This window comes from Sebastes umbrosus, chromosome 22 (assembly GCF_015220745.1).
Source record: "Sebastes umbrosus isolate fSebUmb1 chromosome 22, fSebUmb1.pri, whole genome shotgun sequence".
In the NCBI taxonomy this organism is placed as follows: domain Eukaryota; kingdom Metazoa; phylum Chordata; class Actinopteri; order Perciformes; family Sebastidae; genus Sebastes; species Sebastes umbrosus.
The window spans coordinates 17,294,394-17,310,306 of record NC_051290.1 but is presented as its reverse complement, the minus strand read 5'-3'; the positions used below and the strand labels follow the sequence as shown (position 1 = coordinate 17,310,306).

Here is a 15,913-nt window from a genome sequence, read left to right as displayed (position 1 = left end):
TCCCATTGCCTCCGTTTCATCTTCCTCACACAAAGGATTAATAATTACGGAAGATAAATTGGAGCCATAAAGCACGGCAATACCCTCAGTCCCTCCACCATTTACTCTTTCGCCTGCCTAGCCATTTGGGCATTTCTATAAATTATTAACACTTGAAAACTGCTATTTCATTCATAAATAATTGAGAGTGAAATCACACAAAGGAAAGATGCGCTACAACACAGAGGGGCATGATGGGGAAGAATCCTGGTGGTAATTATTTTCATCTCGAATTGCGTAGTGTGTCGCCAGCCAAAAAGAAGGAAAGAACATTGTGCATTCAGTTGAACATGTTTGCAGTCTGCTGTAACTATTTCTCAGTTCAGCAAAAGGTTTAATCTGACCTCAGCATTTAGTTGCTCTCAGATGTGCCATTCAGTCATTCACCTGGGAAATAGAAGATGAATACTGTACATGTATATACAATCAATGGAAAGAAAATAGCCTGTAGGCCACATAAAAAAAGTATACTGTATGTCACTGCAGTAGCAGTATTACATGTGAAATATAAGCTTTAACAAAATACAGTTAGTTCTTTAACTTTGGAAATTGGAGGTAAATTGCAGTAATTTATTTCATATGTGCACGTATTTGAAATTTTTAATTTTCCTTTGGTGGAAGTGTTCTCCGGGCTTGCCTATAGGCACCATTTTCAAAATTGGTCAAACCGTTTGGCTGAAAAGTGCATATTTCTTATCATACTATATTTAGCCTTGGGCACATGGGACTACTGTTTTTTCCTAAGATATAATGGAGTCTATTGCAAAATCAGTAGTCCCATCTGCCCAAATACTAGATTTAGTATGATAAGAAAATGGCAGTATCTCAGAAACTACAAGGAGCACAATAAAGTATTTGATATCTATGAACTCACAACAAGTTGAATATCAAAGATATGCACACATATGCTGTGTAAAAAAAATCATATGGAAAACATTTAATAAACAATGTTAGTGTTTTTCTTAATTTTTCAAAAATCCTGACGTTGACTATTAATAAAATAGATCTAAAAATGTCAAAGTTGTACTGTTAGTAAATTTCAAGACTTGACCAATCAGAAAAAATGTGGCCTCTTTTCCTACTAAATCTAGTCTTTGGGCACAAATGGGTTAATTTATCGTTTTATACTATTTAGGTTTGAAAATTGTACAATTTACACAACAAAACATATATTTGAACTGAAGCACAGGAAACCACCATTAGTTTCTGTGAAAAAACGTCACCATCACTTTCTTTTTTATCTTTTCTCCGTTCCTTTCAATCTCACAAAAACAATATTTCAGTGATAATCTTCAACACGCAAGGCTGTCTTATCTGCACTGACCTCGACACTGATCAACACTCCCTACATCAGACCTGCCTTTGAAGTAATATCCTTTTGGCGTTCCTCATTTCCTCCCCGCTGACTGTAATGCACCCGATGAACTACCAGCAATCTGGGCCACTTCAACCACAGCTGACCCCTGTTGGCATTTCGAACTTGAGATAACCAAACTGTATTAGCTCCCGCTGTCTTCGTATTTGCGTTGTGCACAGGCCTGAGATGAGGATGTGGGATAAAGCTTGACCCTTGCGGGGCCTGATAGCTCATAAACTGGCCCTTTATCAGCGGCCTCTGAGCCATTGCACGCCGCTGAATCAGAGGCATCTCTTGTTTGGAAGCTGAGGCTGTGCTCCCCATCAGCAGGTCTTTCACATTGGCTTGATGTGAGATCTAAGGCTGCTTTCAGCAACACATGACATAGGGCTGCAGTGGGCGTGAGGAGTATTCAACTTAAGGATGTGAGAGGAATATGCTTTAGTCCATCTACAGTAGCTAATTAACCGTATGTGTTTACTAATAGTGTTGGCAGTGAGCGAAGTAGTTGAGCATATTTGGTACATCTAATGCTCTTAACAAGCCAAATCAGCTGTTGATGTTTAGTTTTGTGTTTATAGTGCCTCAGCTCTGTGACATGCTGTAGTGAAAATATTACCAACACATTGAAAGACCCCTTTGTAGCCACGGCCGAAAAATGGCTAATATGTGCTGTAATTAAAGTTTTCCAAATATCCGTGCTTCTATAAGAGAATAGTAGGGAACAGTGACATTTACAGTATAGGCTATATATTGATTTATTTTTAGCAAGTTGGATACCAGGGAGCCCAGATACTGTATGTTATACATGCTAAATGGTCACAATGCAAAGCATGAATGTGTAGCCAATCAACATGCTGATTAGTGCTGAAGCAGAGTGCACAATCCGTTTGATCCTGTTTGACAATTTTCAAGGCCTTGCTCGTATTTATTAACATCCGATGGAGAGGACCAATGGAAGATGCTGCAGTATTCATATCATCCAAGCACATCAAGTTCTGGTGCATTTGTGATTTAATGTAAAATATTTTTTTCACAATAGTTCCCCCCCCCCCTGCCAGCAGAATGGCTATTTCAGAGCCATTTGGTTGGTGATATTCAAAGACACTCTCTGTTTGCCTTCCAATCACTGGATTCAAATTTTTAAACTTGAGGTGTTGTGGTTGCTGAAAAACAAATGCAAACTGTAGGAACTTGTCGAGCCATTTTTTTGGGCTATATTTTAAAAAATAGTATTTTTGTGAAATGTTAGAGAAATAAAATGCATATAAAATACATGTAAAAGTGTACCTGCTAAAGGTACCACGATAAAACATGAGACATAACTTTCTTCCATCTCTCACAGGTCTTGACCCCACTTTGATATAACTCTGTGAACAAATAATGCTTTCAATTTCTTAATATCCGGTTGTTAAAGGTGCTCTATATGATATCCAGAGCATTTATATACAGCTGATAACGCCGTCCCAGCCTACAGCGTCGTCGTGGAAGCGTAGCACCCACCCTCCGGTTGTTGCCGTTGTTTTCACTGTTAACGTTTTTAGCATCGTTAGCTACGAGCCGCCGGCTCAGCCGTCGCCATGTTGAGAGCCGTATGGAGGTAATAGAAATGCTCCAAATCTCTCATTTAGCACCTTTAATATTTATAGAATTATTCACAAAGTATTCAGCAAGGACTAATGAAAGCAGTGCATCACTACCAATGCTTAACAGTTTTTATAATTCTTTCTCCTGAATGTATGGCTGACATGAATATAAAACTATATGATACTATTTAAACTGTTTCTCAAAACTTTGCTTCACTGTTGGTTCGTGGAATTATACTTGATTTTAAAGATGTGATCGTGCAGTTACAAAAATAGAGTAGAAAAACCACGACATATAGGTTCCTAAGTGCTCTTTATGCCATCTATGCATGCACATTTTCCCTTAAGCAATAATTTGTACCAGCAATGAGATAATCCACATTGAATAATAAAGTCTGTTCCCTTCAGTGAATCGCTCATTTCCAGCCAGCCGAGGAACTCAACGGTATATTTGCTCAAAATGAGACGGGAAGCTTTTTTTTTTTTTTTTTTTTTTAGAGCTTAGAACGGCAACCTCTGGGGAGGCTGTGCTCTACTATCTCTCGATTTACTGAGAAATCAGTCTTCTAGCTTCCCTAAATTTAGGTCAGGCTGCCAATGTAACTGGAGCCCCGTAACACAGACCTGCCGGGAGTTCTATTACTTAAGCACCCTTGATCGATCAGCGAATGTATAATTCAAGAGCATCTGGTGGCAAGGTTGTCAGTGTCAGACACGGTGTGCATGACTGATCTCTCCCCCTCCAGTGCTACAAGTCACAGAAGGAGTTAACTCACACAGTCTGCCAGCTGTTACAGAGATGTTAGGGTAGAATCAGGAGCAGATAATACAAGAATTAGTATTCAACCTGATGCCTTTGCAACTTGAGGCTGCTTACCTCCCTAGAAAAGGTGCTAATGTATGAGTTAGCTTTAATTGTTGAAGTGTATTGATTCCAAGCTCTTCCAGTTTGAATTTCCAGACTCAGACTCAATTTTATTAATTTAGTCTTGTAAAGGATTTTGGTTTTAGTTGCTCTGGGTCTGAACTTTATGTAACTCTGTGTCAACCAATCCTTCTTTGCTGCTTATCAAGGCCTCGTTTGAAAGTGATCCATCCCGAGGGGAGCAGGGGAAGTGTCCTCGCAAACAACTCTGTCTCTCTCTCATTCAAGTTCTCGTATAGCTGAACTTCCTCTCAGGTCTCAGTGGAACTAACTTAATCTCTTTGTTGAGTTTGCAACTTGCAAGACCGTCTAATACTTTCATCATCAGTTGACTCATTGCCTCCATGTTAAACATTATTTAGCACAGACTGAAACTTATAAATTAATGTACTTGTAAAAAATGTTACATCCCTGTTAACTTGGTACAATTCATGTTATCCACTTAAAATGAAAGCCGTCGCAGTTAGATAATACGATGATTAGTTTGAAAGGCAATACATTTGAAAAGAAATGAGAGTTAAAAAAAACAACTTACTGATTTTAAAGCACCTTCTGAGAAAAGCACTTATGCAGGGCTAACTAGCAATTAAGGAAAGTAGATGTTTGAGTGAACTGTTCTCACTCGGCAGGGATTCATTAAGGCCTTTTAAAAAAAAAAACAACTCTTACAGAATGAAATGAGACATTCATTTCATGAAAATATACCGGACGTGTACTTTGATCAATTGTTTATGTTAAAGAGCTTGAAAGAAGAGCGTCATTCTGCCAATTACTGCGTATTCACTCTGTGCTCCGTCCGTGCCGAACGGTGCTTTGCTTGCATTATATCCCCGGTATTTATGGAATGCAAGCACAAGTTATATGTGAAATCTATACTTTGTCAAAATCTATTTGATATCTCTCCTTCACTGTCTAATAAAGCAAAATAAGCACTTTGTTATATTGGCAGAGGAGAAGATATTGACATGGCATTTTGGTGGCATTATGAAGCCAGTTTAATATCGTCTTATTGTGTTGTAACAGCATCAAATCATACATCATCTCTGGCACGAGGTGCAGCACTAAATGGCTCGATGGAGCTGATGCACCAGGTTTATGAAGGTTAGCTCAGTGTGAAAATAAAAAATGCCTCAGTGGCATTGAGTCCATGAATACAACTCAGATAGTCTTGATTGTCCCTCATGCTGATAACGTTTTCAGCAACTGCAAAATAGTTTCCATTTCCTTTTATGCAAGTACATGTTAAGATTGCAGAAAGGCAACCTTTAAAATAGAGTATGCCCATAAAAAGCTGATTCTCTTTGTGTAAGATATCGTTAAGGCCATTATCTTTATTATCGATTCATCTTCATTTCTCTCAAATGTCATAAAATAGTGGAAAACGGCCATCGCACTCTCCGGAAGCCCAAGTAGAGGGCAACAATTTGCCAGTTTTGTTTGACCCACCAGCCGATTACACTTTTATTAGGCTATGAAATAGTCGTTATCAGTCGCTATAAACACTATAGATGTGGTTCAATAGGGGCCTGCTACACCCACTAGTAGGTTTTATCTTCTATTCTCATGGTAAATACCTGAAAGAAGGAATGAAAGAACACAACAGCAACATCTAGCCACCGTAGTAATTATAACAGGAGCAGAAGCGGAAGTCAGTTGTAGTATAGACAACATGAAACTCCATATGAGGTGGAGGTCGGGAGACACAAAACACAGGGTTTCACCCATGAGGCTGGGGTTCGCATCCCGTGTGAAACCAACAAAGTGTAGTTGTCTTTGTGTTCACAAGCGACGTTTTACTTTTGAAATGTAGTTATTTTAACACAATGTTTTCCCCTTAACTCAACTAAGTGGTTTTGTTGCCTAAACTTAAAAAAAGTTTCATGCAGTTTTACAAGATGTTAGAACGTGTTGCTTTTAAGTTTTGTTTTCACTTTTACAACATAGTAGGCGTAACAGGCCCCTACCGACCCACACCTATGGTGCTTATAGCGACAGATAATGCCTATTTAATGGCCAGATAACAGTCGAATTGGGTGCACCCACAGCCTAAAATCCAAAGGTATTAAATTTATCACATAAGACGAAGAAAATTAACACATTCTCACTTTGAATGTCACTTGAAAAATGACTTCCAATTTAATAACCAGCTACCAAAATAGTTGCAGTTCATGTTTCTGTTGATGGACTAATCAATTCAGCGTTTCAGCTCCAGACATCCCCAACCGTCAGTGAAGTAAATCTTGTATTTGTGTAAAGTCATGTGAAGAAGAGAGGTGCACACATACAGCAAACTCTTCAACAGGTGTTTGACTTAAAAGGAAAAATGCAGGCCAAAAAATGTAGAATCCACACACAGTTACTTTGCTCCCACAACGTCGCAGTGCAGCATTTTGATTTGACAAAGATCTTCATGACGCAGATCTCATTTCAATATCTGTAAATATACATATATAGTATGTATCCACTGAGTACTCAACATTTATTATACACGTGGGGAGTATGCAGCAAAAGCACAACAGCACCCATCTGACAGTGTTAACTACATATCAAAGACAACCTTGTCCATGTACACTCCCTTTGTCAATGTGCAGCCCTGACCTTTTTGATTGCTTTCTTTTACAACCAGCTTCATCCAGAGTCTTGGAAGCATGCTCCCCATGTTCCTGGTGCTGGCCTTCATGTACACCGTGTGCATGTGCATCAAAGACCTCGTGCTGGAGAAGGAACTCCGGCTCAAGGAAGTGCTGCGTGTTGTTGGCATTCAAAACGGTGCCCTGTGGTCTGCAAGGTTCACAGAGAACTTTGTTCTGCTCTCAATTCCCTGTGTGCTCATAAGTGTCATGCTTAAGGTCAGTAGAAAAGAGTTACTCAATGGAAAGTATCAAAACACAAAGCATACAATATGAATAGAATGCTTTTTCAGTCATATTGTGTCACCAAATGCGAATATCCTTGAAAAAAGAGCTCCTTTGCATATGTGTTTTGGAGATTTGTAGCATACTCAATGTGGCTCTTGTGTATTGAATAGTATTTATTTAAGCAATAGCTCCAGCCCTGATTTCAACCCAAAACAAAATGATAAATACGACGAAGATTACAGTACCGCTCGTCAAAATGCAGCAGGACCAAGAAAATAAGCATCTGACCAAATGCATCCATCCAAATAATGCGATGCTCTCCCAGGTCGTGCAGGTCAGAGAATTGTTCATGCTTTGTGTTTTGGTGTTTTTTGCCGTTATTAATCATTACCAATTAATGAGCACAGATTCAAATCATTATCCGTGATTATTCAAATCAGCTTCCTTGTTCTAATTAATTGAGCATGCAGCCAAAGCGGCAATTTATTTGAATAAAAATCACGGCAGTATTTGCCCTTTCTTTCCTGTAATTGCATCACCTCTCCTCCGGCGCCCTATACATAAGGAAGGCTTCTGTTATGTAATTTGAGAAGTGAATGATTGGCACTGTATATTTCCCTGATTGCAATGGAAATTTATTATCTTTGGCCACTGGGGCACTGTGCACTATGTTACATTATGTCAAATCGAATTTGCGGGCTAATAACCGTAAGTGGGAGGAATAGTGGTACACCGAAGACCTCAAGTTAAGAGAGTGTGTGGATGTAATACCTTTTACAGTCCTGAAGTTTATATTTTTTAATATACACATCTCTGATTTGTATGAAAAAAATATGATAAATTAGCTTTTGGGTTATGCGAGACAAATATGACTAAACAAGATAAATATTTATTTTTCAAAACAAAAGTTAACCCTTCAGAAGTCATTTGATCTTGAGACTACTTGTCAAAGCACCGCTTTTAGATTTATTGTACTCATGCATAATGTGCACAGGTTGGACCAGTATGAAAGCACAATGCTTAAGACAACCAACGCCTATCTCAGCATCATCACGCTCATGATGTATAATGCAGTGTAAGTACAATCATCTAATGGGTCTAACATCATCAATCACTGGGAAAAAAAAACTTTTCGATGCAAAAAGGGAGTTGGTTTTATTCCCAGAAAAGAAGCTAAAGAAAAAGTGACCAACATTAGTTATGTTCAGTATGTTTTTCTTATTTAGCAATACTGGAAATATCTTCTAGTTTGTGAACGGATGCTTCTGTTGAATCAGTGATTTGGTGGGATGTAATGGACTTACTTATCTGTTGGAATGATCCTCCTTCAGGATGGATGAGAACAGATTCACAAAGGCACAGTTATCACAAAAGGGAGGTCGTAAAGCCTTAGGTGACATACGACGTAGCAGCATTATTATCGGTCTCCTTTAGATCGAGCCCATCCTTCAACGACTCCTTGTTTTGTATAGGCGTTGTTAGGGAGATTATAAAGGATGGTTATTTTAGATCGTCCCAATCAATTTTTGCAGTTTAATTGGGAAATGTGGCTGGTAAATAAAAGCTGATATTTGAACAGCTGGGTGAAATGTAATTTCCCATCAGCCTAATGTGTTTGTGAGCTATCAACAATTTGTAAACATTAATAACAATAAATTGAGTTAGTTGAGTGCCTTAGAGGAACAACGGCAAACACAATGTGTATTCAGATCACAGGCCCATTCTAAATGATAATTTCACAGCCATTTTCAGCACATTAATAATAATAGCAAATCAAATGGTAATTATCATAAGGCTGTATCTGGATTAGGGGAGACAACAACCAGTTTTGTCATCTGCACCTGAGTCCTCTGTCATTTTACACTTGTTTTCTCTTCCATTACGGAGGAGGTAATGCATTTATTATTTGGCACCCAGACTGATATATTTGCACGGTTCCCACATTTGGCTCCGGTCTCAAACCAGCTGAATTAATGTGTTGTTTTTGTGAAAACACTGATCAGTGATGATCAATACACGTTTTGTCTCCCAAACAGTATGTCCTTGTTTTGACAACTAGGACCACCTTCCAAATGCTTGGTCATGTTTGTGCTCAGTCATTAAAATTTGATTAATTTGTTGTGCACAACAACACCGAGCACTGAGAAACGAATGCAAATGACGGCGCCAGAGACCACCTTCACAGTTGGAAGACAGCTATTGACATGCCATCGATCATTCATGCACACAGGACTAATATAAATTAATAATATTATACATTATTGATCAAGAAATGGATAGTGGTGGAACATAAGATTTACCTTTGTGCTAAAGTCTGATTTTTAAGTACTACACTTATTAATGTCTGTATTATGCTACTTTATATTTACACTACATTACATTTTAGAGTTCGAACATTTGTTTGACAGCTGTAGTTATTAGTTACTGGTATAAAATATGATACATTGTCATATAGTAAATTATCTATTGTAATTAAAACCGCCTCAAACAACTACATCATTAAAATGCTACTTACGTGTACCTATTAAGCAGGCCATTTCACCTGCCTAATGAGTACTTTTACTTTTGATGCCTCAGGAACATTTTGCTGATAATGCTTCCACACTTTCATTCGAGTACAATTTTGAAAGCAGGACTTTTATTTGTGAATTTACTACTTTTACTGTTTTTTTTTTAAGTGCTTCTTCCACCACTGACAATAGGTCACACCTGTATTGAACGTGCACAGTGAGAATGTTCAATAGTACTCTCACGTGCAAGTGATTTTTTTTTTTTTTTATCACCACTATAATGAGAAGTCTGTCAGTTGCCGACAGACTCATCCCCATTTACTCCAGGCACTAACAAGAAATCTGCATCCGAGTATCTCCTCTGGAAAGGAAGAAAATGCACGATAATCAAGGTGTAAATGCATGCAGAGCGCTTTGGGATCAGAATGGATTGCAGTGTGATCAAATGTCAGCCAGGTGTAAATGCAGTCTGCACCGTTTGGCCACATTCTTAAAGTAGTTCTAATATTATATATCAACAATGGATCAAATGGCCGTGTGCATGGGAATGGGATTGCTTATACTGATGAACCCACGAAGAATTATCACCCTCTATTATCCACTCTATCAGCTCTACAGAGCGCATCTTAGCTCATTATTTGGGTTTATGGCCCGCAACGTTACTGTTTAGGTTCAGTCTCACCGCTCTCATCAGCGCCGTCTCCAGCAGCAGGCAGCTGTTTTCAGTAAGAAATCTAAGCACCAATCTGCAGACAGACAAAGTTAGTGATTAGCTAGTGAACATAGGAACAAATGTCCCTGGCCCGATTCGAACCGAAGATGTTGCGGTTCATGGTTGGTGCAGTAACCTCTAAGCCACCGACAGGGGTGCGCCGAATGCAAGTTAATGCTGATGTCACTCCGTATTGGTTTGCCACTATTTGGTAACATGTTACCTATATCAACTTTATCACTTGATTATAGGTCAGTGTTGTGTTTCAACGTATCCTCATACAACGGTTCGAATGGTTTCTTAATAACAGTTATTCTTCAATTTTTCGTGCGTTTTCCTACGAATGCAGCATGTGACTCACGTGTCAATTTCCACAACAGTCTTTTCAAAATAAAACTACTTAGTTAGGTTGAGGTTAGGTTTAGGTAAAGATTGACTTGGTTAGGTTTAGGCAGCAAACTACTTAGTAAGGTTTAGGGAAATATCTTGGTTTGAATTAAAATAACTCCGGAAGTGGTGTAATTTAAGTACGGAAGTTACGTGACAAACGCCGGTCTCCTGGGCGAAAATCCAGTGTTTTTTGACCCACCTATCCTCCTCCCTATGCAGACTTTGTCGGTCTTTATACTTCCTAGTTCACAATTATGTGGATTACATTAGAATTGATTTCATAATGCCAGTTTAAGTAATAAAAAAATCTGTTTAGAAGTCACCCCAATTTTGCCTCTTCTTGCTACCTCAAAGGAAAATCAAGTAGACCCCATATAGCAATATAGCTTTCATTGACCCGATGGAACTGTTGACAAAAAATGTATAAATGTAAAGGTCCGCGATCAGAAGTCATTATCCAGACCCAGATTACATGTTAATCCCAGATGTAAATGGGGGTCATTGTCTTGTCTGGTCTGGGCCCCTCCACCCTTCAGGTTCCTCCGGTCTCTGGCACGCTCCCTCCCCTTATACATGACTTTAGCCTGGATCTACTCGGTGGCCATGATCGTTAAGGGCATCGTGTCAGAGAAAGAGGCGAGGCTTAAGGAGACCGTGAGGATCATGGGCCTAAGAGGGCCCATCTATTGGCTGAGCTGGGCGGTGTCCAGTCTGCTGCCGCTGGCTCTCAGCGCAATCCTCCTTGCTCTTATTCTGAAGGTGATTTCAAAAATGATTTAACAATGATTCAAGGAGGACTCAACACTACTTTTGGAGAGTTTTCAAGTCTAATGGAGTAATGAGACTTTTGTTTAAAATACTGAAGATGTTAATCTGAAGAGAAAACCCAAGCACTAAAATGAGATAAGTGTACTTGAAGCTAGCACAGTTGTACTTGGACAGTTCATTTAGCTTGTGCAAATTTCGAAGAGTTTCTATAATGAACATTCATACAGCTCTATGTAACAGCGTCCTCTATAAGGTTTTTAATCATAATTGCATCCATTACAATAGCACCATTATCCCAACAGTTCAAGTGCCTCTATGAATAAGGCTCGGAGAAGACATCAGCGTTCTGGTGTTATGTGGGAGAATGGATGGATTCACGAGTAGCTCACTAAAATTAGAGATGGGTCCTCCTTCAAACCGGCAGAGTAAAAGAGTTACACATTTAATGACTTTCAGATAATGTGATAGAATATCAGTCAACTGGAAAGATATTCAGGTGTATCAGAAATATAGATACAGCAGATATCTTAACAATTTCAAAAACTCTTTTACTCTGCCTAATGTGTCGTACAAATCCACCATAATCACATTTTCTGAATCGCTTTGTTTCCATGATTCTGCAAGATGACCTCCTCTTTTGACATCAACATTCACATTTCTGTTTTTTCTCCCGTCTTCCGACACAGTATGGCAAAGTGCTGCAGTACAGCGACCCCTCGGTAATCTTTGTCTTCCTGCTGGTGTTCTGCCTGGCCACCATCACTCAGTGCTTCTTCATTAGCGTCTTCTTCTCTAAGGCCAACTTAGCAGCGGCGTGCGGCGGCCTCATCTACTTTGTCCTCTACCTGCCGCACATCCTCTGCTACGCCTGGAGGGACGTCATGGGTTTCCAGGCCAAGGTTGTTGTGGTAAGTCCTTCTTTAGCTCTGACATGGTTTTTAATATCTTCTCCCGCTGTTATCATACACTGACTGTATTTTGAGTTATATTCCGAGGTTATGTTTTTGCCGCTTTAATCGCACTTTGGCAATCACAGTTGTGATCCTTTTTCCTTTTCAAATCCAAACAGGCCCAAGTCTGATTTGTTATGAAAGGAAGCAAATTCACTCCCAGCGTCAAAAAATATCTGCAAGAGATTTGCCGTTATCCTACCAGCACAATTCTCCTGATAATGAGGTGCGAGGTGTGTCTGCAAGATGAATTCAGAGGTCCTGTGAAATTTAAACACAAAAGCATTTATGAATTGTTTTAAACATTCATACTGCCATGTATGCATTGTTTCCCATTTGTTCCGCCATATTTCTGGCACAAACCAGAAGAATTCTGTTAAAACTGGACATACTCAAGTGACAGAAACATGAAACATTTACATAAAAGAAGAGACTAGACAGACACGGCGAGGAAGTTGGGGATTTTCTCCTATCCTCTAAGAGATAAAGATAAATAATGCACCATTGCTCAACTTTCAGTGTAGCCTTTCTGCCTGACCTTTATGGCGGTGCCGCTATCATTTGTCCTCCAGCCGTCCTTTCTGCAGACAAAGACACACAAAATCTTGAATCTTCATTGCCGTGCGTGCGAGCGAATCTTCCCAGAATTTCAATCAGGTTATGTTTTCTTATTTGTCAATTTCACCAATGCGGTATGAGGTGCAGGTGGCAAACAGTCTCATGTTTCTTATTTATCAAATTGACATAGTGGCACCTGCCAGGAGTCACTTTCATCTTTCGTCTTCAGTCACTTTGTACACCTTGCTTTTGCCAACAAACTCTGCGGACATACCAGCTGAAATTTGCTCGTCATTGAGTAAGTCCTTTTAAAATTGTCATTCTTTTCCAAGTCCATTTCCTTTTACAGACTGCATGCAGGTTAGGTAGGCATTTTACATATCAAGCACTGCAAACCTTATTTAATCTCTACACAAAGTGCCATTGCTAGGTCCTCCCCCGGCGCTGAGATTTTTCTCCCCTGCTCCGGCTAGATGGATAGCCCTCTAGCCCTCTAATTAGCATGAGCAATGTTCCTCTGACCAGACCACTATCCAGTTCATCCTCGCACTTTATCAGAGAGATGTGTGTGTGTGTGTGCAGAGGTTTTTCTCTCTCTCCCAACTCGGATGAAACTACATCGTGCCAAGGCATACAAATTCTCCCCCACATTGTCCCTGATAATGAAGTCTCTAATCGGAACAGAATTTCAAAAGATCACCTGGATTTATATGAAGAGTTTTTGATTGCAGCTGTGTGCCAAAGGAGAGCTACGGGCAGTGTATCAGAGGGCCTCTATAAGACAGGGCATAGCAAATCCAACTACTTATCTACTCTACTGTATTTTGACTATTTTTCTCCCTCTTTTACCTCCATTTTTTTAATGAGGTAGAAACAAGAGAGAGCCCAGAGTTATTTCTATGTTCTGGGAAACCTGAAATATTTTCAATTAATCTTTCAGTCCTGGAAAAATTCTGAGGAAAATGGTAATTCTGGCAAAAATAATGTAGAACTTCTCAGGTTTTCCTTTGCTGAAATCAATTAATTGTTCTATTTGCAGTAACATGACTCTGCTGACATTTTAATATACAGTATAGTGTGTATGAATACTACACTAATTCAACAGCTGACTGTATAGAAGCAGACAGGAAACAAGGAGTGAGACAATAGAAATGACATGCAACAAAGGCTTCCAGCTGAAATCGAGCCGGGAACTTTGCAATTATGTGGCATCAGCCTTGACCAATCAGCGATCACAATGCCCTGCTGATTATTCTGAATTAAATGATGAATTGTTTGATTTTTAAAATGTCGTCAAATTGTGAAAAATGGTTGTGTAATTTCCTAAAGCACAAGATGATGTCTTCAAATTGCTTGATTTGTCTGACCAACAGGCCAAACATATTCAAGCTGCTAATCCTCACATTTGACAAGCTGAAACAAGGGAATGTTTGATATTTATCCTACTTAAACAATTACACGCTTATCAAAATAATTGCACATTTTCCATCAATAGACTAATTGATTAATGGTATGATTATTGCAGCTCTTTTCTCCTTTTTTTTTTCCAAATCGAATTCATTCTGAGGAACCCTTTTCGAACAAACACACTGTGTATTCTGACATTTTCATGTAAGAATAAAAACTGACTATTCCAGTTTTTAAAGGAAACTTCTTCAGACAGAAACCCATTTGTCTCCGTTGTGATCCTGTCCATCATTCTAGTTTAAAAAAAAAAAAAACTGTCCTGGAAAATGACTTCCTCGAAAGTGCTGGAACGCTGATCACTCTTCCTCTTAACAATGCTCTTTGTCTGCAGCCAGCTGAATGGTGGCTGAATCTGCGTCTGTGTTGACATGTGTTCAATAGAGGGGGCTTGTTTTGTCTGCCTCCCAACTCAAGCCCTTTTCTCAAAAGCCAAATAAGTGGCTCCTGTGGTTCTGTCAGCCGTTCATACTGAGGTCAAGGATGGATGCCCACTAGCCCTGCTGTCACCCCTCATCTACTGACTCACTGTTGATTGCTTGTCAGTAGATGGGCAGTGGATGGAGGACAACACAGGAAGTTGCCAGCAGTGTTAGCAGCCAGGATAGAGGTTTTTGTGTCACTGCAGGGCTTCCTAGATTCTCTGCCTGGTAATGTACAACAGTATCCATGATTGTTCGTCTCCGAAGCTTCGGCAAATGCTGCTTCCGCCGGAGTGAAAACGCTGCGAGCAAATGAGGCGTGATAAAACAGCTGGCAGGCAACATGGCAATGCAGAGTGATAGGCCATGGCAGATGATGTCTCACGGGCAAAGCATCATTTGCAATTTCCTACTGTATGAAAGCTCCAACAAATCTTCGTTTTTCAGCAGACATGTTTTCGTCTCCGCCTTTGTTCCTGTCTACAATGAAGTCCATAGAGATGTTCATGAAGGCAACACAGCAATTAAACCAGCTGATGCCTGTGTGGCAATTTTTCATCTGTCTGCCGCAATAGTTTATTGATCAGTTGAGTGTGTCCTTGGGTGGTAAGGTAGTCATCACCTACATCTACATAACTCTTTTCCTACCGAGAATTAAATGAGCAGATTGACACCATATTAATGCCAACAGAAACAACAGAAAATGTTCTTTTGACAGTATATTGATATTATATTATATTATACCAGCAATGTTACTACATTCAATGGTTATGTCTGTAGAATTTGTCACGGACAGTGAAAGTGATCTTTTGACAGTATATTGACGTCATAACAGCAACATTACTACAGTTTCAATGTCTGTATCTGTAGATTTAATTTTAACTCAACACTTCCTTTTTCTGTTTCAAAATAAAAGCCCTCAAGCATTTTTTCTGTGGACAGAATTCCTGAAAATAAATGAATGTATTTCCCCAAACTGCTCTTTTAACTATGGATGTTTTAACTTTGCACATCTTTCATCCCCAGAGTTTATTGTCATGTGTGGCCTTCGGCTATGGCTGCGAGAACTTTGCCAAGTACGAGGAGCAAGGCGTCGGTATTCAGTGGTACAACATCAACAAGAGTCCAGAAGAGGGAGACCGCTACACCTTCATCGTGTCCATCATCATGATGCTCTTTGATGCTGCTTTTTACTGGATACTCACCTGGTACATTGAGAATGTCTTTCCAGGTACAGTATTCATTTTTAAGCAGATTAATTATTATCTTGTTCTTTGTGCACTATCTACTTTACTGTTTTTGCATGAGATCCCCTCCCCTAGCCCGACTTAAATCAATAGCCAATGCAGGCTAGTCTTAATGCTTTTCTCATCG

At 39.5% G+C, this 15,913-nt stretch overlaps 1 protein-coding gene across 1 annotated transcript in view; it reads left to right on the top strand.

The window, feature by feature from the left end:
• LOC119482014 (phospholipid-transporting ATPase ABCA1-like) overlaps positions 1-15,913 on the top strand; it is a 191,122-nt gene that overhangs the window by 75,372 nt on the left and 99,837 nt on the right. The window contains exons 17-19 of the mRNA XM_037759373.1: positions 10,914-11,136; positions 11,832-12,053; positions 15,566-15,770. Of these exons, the coding sequence (XP_037615301.1) occupies positions 10,914-11,136; positions 11,832-12,053; positions 15,566-15,770 (650 nt within the window). The remainder of the gene's footprint in view (positions 1-10,913; positions 11,137-11,831; positions 12,054-15,565; positions 15,771-15,913) is intronic.